General features: G+C 49.6%; 4 protein-coding genes across 4 annotated transcripts in view; 2 read left to right on the top strand and 2 right to left on the bottom strand.

The window, feature by feature from the left end:
• The window catches only part of LOC113214440 (STAGA complex 65 subunit gamma), a 13159-nt gene extending 12618 nt beyond the window's left edge, over positions 1-541 (top strand). Inside the window, exons 9-10 of the mRNA XM_026433828.2 lie at positions 8-166; positions 246-541. Coding sequence (XP_026289613.1) covers positions 8-166; positions 246-369 — 283 coding nt within the window. The 3' untranslated portion in view covers positions 370-541. The remainder of the gene's footprint in view (positions 1-7; positions 167-245) is intronic.
• A 238-nt stretch (positions 542-779) lies between these two features.
• Positions 780-1709, top strand: LOC113214640 (fungal protease inhibitor-1-like). Its single transcript, XM_026434082.2, has 3 exons — positions 780-993; positions 1052-1244; positions 1328-1709. Exons 2-3 carry the CDS (start codon positions 1052-1054, stop codon positions 1447-1449), a joined length of 315 nt encoding a protein of 104 aa, XP_026289867.1. The 5' UTR covers positions 780-993; the 3' UTR covers positions 1450-1709.
• Positions 1266-4124, bottom strand: LOC113214629 (growth hormone-inducible transmembrane protein). The gene is made up of 8 exons (XM_026434075.2): positions 3961-4124; positions 3456-3641; positions 3227-3338; positions 3016-3157; positions 2762-2937; positions 2534-2655; positions 2277-2442; positions 1266-1955 (listed from the first exon to the last, which is right to left on the bottom strand). The coding sequence occupies exons 2-8, from the start codon at positions 3634-3636 to the stop codon at positions 1877-1879; spliced, it is 978 nt and encodes a 325-aa protein (XP_026289860.1). The 5' UTR covers positions 3637-3641; positions 3961-4124; the 3' UTR covers positions 1266-1876.
• Positions 4125-4284: 160 nt separating this feature from the next.
• Positions 4285-5478, bottom strand: LOC127751215 (uncharacterized). Its single transcript, XM_052274364.1, has 5 exons — positions 5236-5478; positions 5048-5167; positions 4742-4972; positions 4538-4658; positions 4285-4427 (listed from the first exon to the last, which is right to left on the bottom strand). Exons 1-5 carry the CDS (start codon positions 5476-5478, stop codon positions 4300-4302), a joined length of 843 nt encoding a protein of 280 aa, XP_052130324.1. The 3' UTR covers positions 4285-4299.
• Positions 5479-7072: the final 1594 nt, after the last annotated feature.

The following is a 7072-nucleotide window of genomic DNA, read 5'->3' on the forward strand; positions in this document are numbered from 1 at the left end:
AATTAAGAATTAAGCAGGAAGTTTCTGAAATAGAAGAAGGAGATGAGGGTGATGTTGATGTGCCCCAATTACATTTTCCAAGCACTTCAGATGGAGATTTAACTCTTCAGCCCTCTGCAACATTACGTACCGGTTTTGAGATGTTGCATAGTCTTGAACGACAGCAGTAAGTGCAATAATATCTTATTTTCCTCTCTGTCTCTATGGTCTTCAAGAATATTTTGACAATGATTCTTCTCTGGCAGGTTACTTGAAGAAGATGAAGAGTATAAGGAAGATATGCCTGATATAAAAATTGAGCCAGCAGTTGTTGAGTCCATCCCTAGCAGTACAAGCTCACACCCTTCCAAAAGGGTGCGACGCATCTAATGCAGATCTTGTTAGGTTATCTAATTTATTTTTAAAGGTTAATCCCTCTGGCAATTACCCAAAATTGTTTAATTGTTCCTGTAATCAAATTTGTTTTTCTTGTTGATCTGTTATTTGTATGGTATTTGAAGAAATCTAGGCATTTTAATAAAAATGTTGCCATTGAACACTTTTTGAACATTTGTGTTATTTATGTACGTGAAACAATAAAATGTGTTCCCTCACGACAAGTGGTTGGAATTTCCCCCATTAATACCAACTACTTGGTCGGGGGAGAGGAGGGGAGGGGTGGGGGGGAATTCCCGTCTGGTCACGGCGTCATGGCAAGGCAGCGCCCAATGGCGGCAGCGCCCGTCCCTCACCCTCTCCCGACCCACAGCGAAGTCGTGCCATTTTCACAGCATTTCGCGATACTGTAATCAGTCGTTGGGCACGTTTCTCCGGGAACAGAGTAGCTGCTCTAACTACTAACTGAGGACTGACTTCAACGCGAGGCCACGAAATCGAGCAGCTCTCGCCCTCTTAAAAATCGAGAAGGCAGTCTGTTGCGGAGGAACACAACTTCTCTCGGTTAACGAAGTTGGATAGCCAAGTGGTGTGGAAGTCTTCTTATTCTGTTTCAAGGTAAGAGTATGGTCCAGAAATATTTTGCCTTCTTACTCTAATACTTGTTTGTTTCCAGATGAGCAGCAAAAGTAGACTTATCTTTATAATTGTTGTTTGCATGGCAGTAAGATCATTTGCAATTGTTTGCACGCCAAACATATGTGACAATGTCCATTGCAGAATTGATGTAACAGCAGAAAATTGCTATGGGGTTTTTGAGCCAACTGGAGGGTTTTGTGGATGCTGCCCCCTCTGTGTAACAATAATACGTAAGAAATTAAACAATAAACTTAACTGATAAAGCTTTATTAGATTGAAAAGAATTAACCCTTTTTGGTATTTTTTTTGACAGCTGCTGGTGGAGGCTGTGTGGTCCTGAGAGGAGTACCACAATCTGCACGTTGCATAGAGAGTACTAGCTGTATTAATGGTACTTGCCAGCCATTACCTTCTTACAGTCCAAGTGAAGAATAAACATACCTAGCTGCCCAATTTACAAGAAATTTCTTTAAGTATACTGCTAAAATTGTAATTTAGAAGCAAGTCTAATAAAGACTGTTTTTGAAAGAAAAAAGAAACTTTTTCCTAGAACAAATCTTTCAATAACAGGTATGAATTCCAGTTCAGATGAACTAATAATGGGTCTCACATACTTCATCTTTAAGAAATCTTTAAAACTATAGGTACAGAATTATCACATATTCAGTCAAAAGAGAAAAAGTAACTTCACTCACGCATCTATTACCCCAATCTCCAATTATAGACAACTAGACAATAAATACCGCAGAAACAAAAGCAAGATTTGGATATGCAGTGTCTAAAATGGTTTTCAATAACATGTGGAAAAACAACAGAATAGGGTGAGGCTGAGTAGTAGTGTGGAGATGCTCTTGGAAACCATTTACTTTCTCTTATTCATGGCGGTCATCTGAACAAATCTAATGAAAAGGTTCATAATTGACATGTAAATGCCAGTGCTCCTGCAACAATGAACACAAAACATTAAAATGCATAGTTTTATCAATCTACCATTCTCACTGCAATCTTTCATGAAAAATTTACAGGGTGGTCACAACAACAGGATTCAAGTTTCCCGCCATTTATGTTTCTGACTTCTCTCTGACATTTCCAAAGGAGTAGAAACAAATAAATATTACTAGCCTCTTTTAAGGATATGAATGTTTCTTTTATAAGGCAGAGATATTAGCTGGCAGTCCATAACCTCCTCTTAAGCAAACTTGCATCATTCAATTCTTGCATGAAAGATTGGAGAAGTTCAAATAATACAGTAAAATACTTACGAATCAATGGGGTCAAACTGCACATAGTAGGGAACTCCCTGAGCATTCTTCATGAGGGACTGGGTTTGATATAGAAGCATCATTGAAAAGAGTAGTACTCCACCATATAAAGCAATTGAGTGCAAACTTGCTCCAGCCAAAGATGTAGGTGGCATAAACATGCTCCCTGCAAAAAACAAAATTGTTTGAAAACACTGAAAAAATTTATTATGTGATCAGGATGATAATTTGAACATCTTTCAGGCGTTACCACTGACCTAAGCATGAGGCAAAGACAACTCCAAAGCCAATACCCAAAGGTGCACCCATATTCAAAAACTTATCACTGGGTGCACAGACAGCTACTGTTGAGAGACCTCCTACGACACCAGCAGTCATACTGAAACAATTAATAGAAGTCAACAACCATCACACTAAAAAAGCCCATTTCTGAGAAAATTTCGTATACAGCATTATTTGGCAGAAGGCATCTGAAAATCACTCACATAGCTGCCCGGAGAAGAATGGGACCACCCAACATCATCAAAGGAGCAATCAGTCCACCAACTAAGCTACTGTGCACCATCCACATCATGTGTTTGGCTCCAAAACCAGGTTGGTATGGTATTGAATGTAAGGCAGTCCCAGCAGCAATCACCGCAACCATAGGCAGAATCATACCCTGAACAGCAAATTGATAATTAGTGATTAAATAGATTCCCTAATTTTTAATTATAAATGTGAGGGAACAGAAACAAACCATAAGGCCCTGGGCATTGAAGAACCTCAGAATGGTCGGTGATCTATAGATAGCAACTGTAGATGCAGCAGTAACACCAAGTGAACCAGCCACAAACAAGTATGTGTCTCGGACTCGTTCTCGGACATACTGGGGCCACAAACTGAAAAAATTCATTAGTGTAAGATACTTTATGACAAAAGAGGACGAAGGATGTGTTAGGTTTACTTACAGTGACTGTTCAACCACTCCAGCCTGAGAGGACAGGCCGAGACCATAATAAGCCAAGGCACCCAAGCCTACAACTGAAGCTCCAGCGATAGCTCCTTTGCCAACTATAAATGCTAAAAGACCACAAGGTAAGGTCAGGTTGAGATGTAAAGAAACCAAAAGTACAAAACAATGCAGATGAAGATAATCGTACAAAATAAAACATGGGTAAATAAGTGTATTGTACATACGGGTGTAGGTTGGGACTTTCTTGGCCACAGGAATTTCTGCTACACGAACCCTAGTCCTTGTTCGTGCACGGGCCTCATTTCCAAAGTATCGAGATATTCCTTGGTTTGGAGCCTGAACTTTGGAAACCAAAGTCTGTCGGGTGAACGGAGAACGGAGAAAACAGGCCCTTGCAGCCAACATGATGCCTACAAGAAATCATACAAAGTTTATGAAGGAGTATACCATGACATAAGTGTGTGACCACATGAACAAACTAATGATGCAATAAACCCTGAGTTGCAAAAATAAACCTATGTCAACAACAACCAAACTACTTATGTTATTAGTACGATTCTTTGACAATATTTCTAAAGACTCAAAAAAATAAAATAAAGTAGAGCAAATCTCAAACTAATACTAGACCAAACCTGTTCTTCAACAAAACATCTAACCTGGAAGAAAAGGTTTCCTAAACTTCCAGCAAAACTTCGAAAGTCAGTAAGAAAATGTGTAATGGATACGAACCTGATGACGCTGTCTCGCAGAAAAATTATTTCTCTCGGAGTATAATGGTTAAACACGGCGAATTTTCTCAATCAAAACACAACTAACGATGGCGTAATTTTGACTGAGATCGAAACGGGACGAAACCAACATACAGCGCAGGCGCAGACTCCCCTCCCTTTTTTTCTAGAAGGGTACTGAGTCACGTGGTCAAAAGAAGTATTCTTGTTTACCGACAGACGGCGCTGAAGCCCGTCGTCTGCTAGCAACGGCGGGATACTTGAAACGTAGCGCGGGCGCTACGAGGAAGGAGATCGGTTTTGCAGTACTTTACTCCCGGTAGCACAGTATGACAACTGGTCACGACGAATCGTCCAGTCGGCCGGAGTCAATGCCGCGTCCTGAGGTGGTCATGCTGATGCTGATGGGGATGGCGTTGAGCAGCTGACGACGCACCGGGCACTCCCGAAAGGCCGCGTGGTGGGGTCCTTTCGGAGGGCCACACCCATCAGACATGCATAAACTCGAACGATATCGGAGCTGAGTCGAAAATTCATGAAGTCGAGACGCTCCGCTCGCTCCGCTTCTCTCCCCGTACCCGCACAGTGGCAGCAGATGGGGTCGTGCCGCGGCCGCGGGCAGAACTCCACGGTGTGGGGCTCCCCGCAGCGCACGCAGCGGGGGATGTGCCGGCAGTGCCCCGCCACGTGCCAGAACCCCTGCTCAGCACATGCGGAGGGATGGAAAGTGGTCGGTGAGGTAAGGCTCGTGAGGGGCAACGCGGAGAGGAGAAGGGCTTCACCTGACAACGGTAGCACTGGAGCACGTCCACCGCGCCCCTGCCACCGCCCTCGGGGTGCTCGCCGGCACGGGGGCTCGGCGTCGGCGGCGACGTCGTCGTCCCGGTGACAGCGGCGTCGCGACGCCACCAGTACCCGGCGCCAGCGCGCTCGCTCACGGCGCGGAAGCGGACGGCGCCGAAGAAGTCGAGGCCATCCCTGAGGAGGGCGTTGGACTGGGCGACATCCTGGAGCTATAAGAGAGACGTTGTGGCGTTGGCACCTGCGGCATTTCGTCTGGTTCAAAGAGGCGGGGAGGCAGACCACACCTCCACGTGGACGAGGTGCCTGTGTCTCTCCACAGAGAGCGCCGAGATGCCCTGCTTTTGGAGGGCCGCCGTGATGTCCCGAACTGGGATTGCTCTCGGCACGTCTGGCAGCAGCACGGTCTGCTCCAGGGTGAACTTCGGAGCTGCGGGGTGCGAGACGGCCCCTCCCTCCCTTACCCAGGACTTACCCGCTTGCAGCCCACCAGCCTCGTGACGTGCACCGGCTCGCCCAGGAGGCCGGACAGGTCCGCGGTCAAGAGCCTCTCGGCATCCTCGGCGCAGGAGAGCGCGGCGACGACCCCGCACGCCGTGGGCTGCACTTGGAGGTGGCCGGCGAGCGCCAGCGGCCCCGCGGCCAAGGAGCTCACCCGCGCCGCCAACGCTAGCGGCGCCTCGGGGTCATCTGTCTGGTCGGGACGGGGGCATGTCATGCGTGCGCGTGGCGTTCCTTCGGGTCGCACGCGTCTTTGTGTGACCGACGATATTGAGAATAATTCGTAGGCAACAAACCCCGTCAGGCCCGCCCTGCGCGTCGGCTCGGCTCAGGTACAGCCACGCGGCCGGCTGGGCCGCCGGGTCCGCCGGGTCCGGCTTCCTCGACTCGGCTGCTGTTGGCCCAAGCCTCGCCTCCGTGACCCCGTTGCCTGCACGGCCGCCTCCCGGGTCTGTGGGCCAAGGTCAGAAGCATCCGTCGCCCTGCTCGCGAGAAGGGCCCACGAGTGCGTATGGGCTATGGTCGCTCCTAGAGGTGAGGGGCCCGGCCAGGCACACATCGCTCAGTGGGTCAGTCTGCTCCCCGCGGACAGATGAGCGTGACACGTGACGTGACATCGTTTTTTTCCTTAATGCCGCGGTCGCCTTCAACACGCGTCGGGTCGGACTCCCGAGCGGTGCGGTGTGATGTGTGGTCACCCCACCGGCTCCTTGTCTATCACACAGGCATGGTCGCCCCGTGGTGGTGGTTCCAAAGGCAGTGTTGAGAAAAGGGTCGTCCAAAAAGTATGTCCGTTTTTCATACGTCAAATTAAGGAAGCACGGCGCCTGCGAGACTCAGGGTAGGCCGTCCCGCAGTACACGCATGCACTGCTGGCAAGATGTTGCCTACATACCAGGCGCCATGAGAGCTTGCAGAGGCCGAACTCGGCAGGTTCTTAACGGCGAAAGACGGACGTACATTGTGGATGGTCCCAAAGAAAGAATTCCCACGAATGCACCCTATTGGACCGGGCGGTCTGCATCTACTCCCTGTCTAGTAGGCAAATTTCTATTCAGCGGTGCCGAGTGTTGACCTAGCAGGCAGGCGTAGATGAGGGAATTTGTTTGCCTACTCTGCCCCAAGGTCCCAAACCTTCCATATCTCTGGAAGTGCGGCGGGCTCGCGCTACGCCACGCCACGCCTGCCTCCTCCGGACCACTTTTCCGGGTCACTGCAGCCCGTTCCCGGTGATTTTCGCGACGCTGCGGAGCCTGTCTGCTCCGGGGGCCATGTTCGAGTGCATCGCGGGGCAGAGGGAGAGAGGGAGAGGCCCCGGAGCAGAGAGAGGGGGGGTTGCCGGGGCTGCAGCGAAGCGGTGGCTTTGTTGTGCCCGCCACTACTGGTGCTCATTCATGGGATAGGACGGATAGGATGGGGCGGAGAGTGCAATGACCCCAAATACCCCGAAACAAAACTCGGCATCAGTCGGTCCCAGCAGTGAAGCTTCCAGCCGTCGCGAGTGAGCACAGAGCACAAGTGCAACACAGCCCTGGTCAGAGTGACCGAGCCCACTCGCCAACCCTACTGCTCTGGGATGCTGCGAGTGCCCCCCCCCCCTTCCCCAGTGCTAGTGACGCACGGCCCCCACACGCACACAATCAGCCCCGCCCCCTCGCGGGGCAGCGGAGCCAGCGGGGCACTATCGGCGCGGGGTTGAAGTTGACGCCAAGTCAGCGCTCGACAAGCAGAAGATGTGTGTCCAATCGCAATTGTGCGAGCTGTGGGTGGTGACAACTTATACACATGATTGATGCCCGATGCCCCACCCC

This window comes from Frankliniella occidentalis, unplaced genomic scaffold (assembly GCF_000697945.3).
Source record: "Frankliniella occidentalis isolate FOCC.00 unplaced genomic scaffold, Focc_3.1 Scaffold381, whole genome shotgun sequence".
NCBI lineage: Eukaryota > Metazoa > Arthropoda > Insecta > Thysanoptera > Thripidae > Frankliniella > Frankliniella occidentalis.

Bases quoted from the DNA above. Each gene is read 5' to 3' on its own strand.
- LOC127751215 (XM_052274364.1), bottom strand. From the start codon at position 5,478: ATGACATGCCCCCGTCCCGACCAGACAGATGACCCCGAGGCGCCGCTA. The intron at 4,973-5,047 runs GTGTGGTCTGCC...TCTCTCTTATAG, and splicing joins GGCACCTCGTCCACGTGGAG to CTCCAGGATGTCGCCCAGTC. The intron at 4,659-4,741 runs GTGAAGCCCTTC...TGTGCTGAGCAG, and splicing joins TCCAGTGCTACCGTTGTCAG to GGGTTCTGGCACGTGGCGGG.
- LOC113214640 (XM_026434082.2), top strand. From the start codon at position 1,052: ATGAGCAGCAAAAGTAGACTTATCTTTATAATTGTTGTTTGCATGGCA. The intron at 1,245-1,327 runs GTAAGAAATTAA...TTTTTTTGACAG, and splicing joins CCTCTGTGTAACAATAATAC to CTGCTGGTGGAGGCTGTGTG.
- LOC113214629 (XM_026434075.2), bottom strand. From the start codon at position 3,636: ATGTTGGCTGCAAGGGCCTGTTTTCTCCGTTCTCCGTTCACCCGACAG. The intron at 2,656-2,761 runs GTGAGTGATTTT...TAATTGTTTCAG, and splicing joins ATTCTTCTCCGGGCAGCTAT to TATGACTGCTGGTGTCGTAG. The intron at 1,956-2,276 runs GTAAGTATTTTA...TCATTGTTGCAG, and splicing joins CAGTTTGACCCCATTGATTC to GAGCACTGGCATTTACATGT.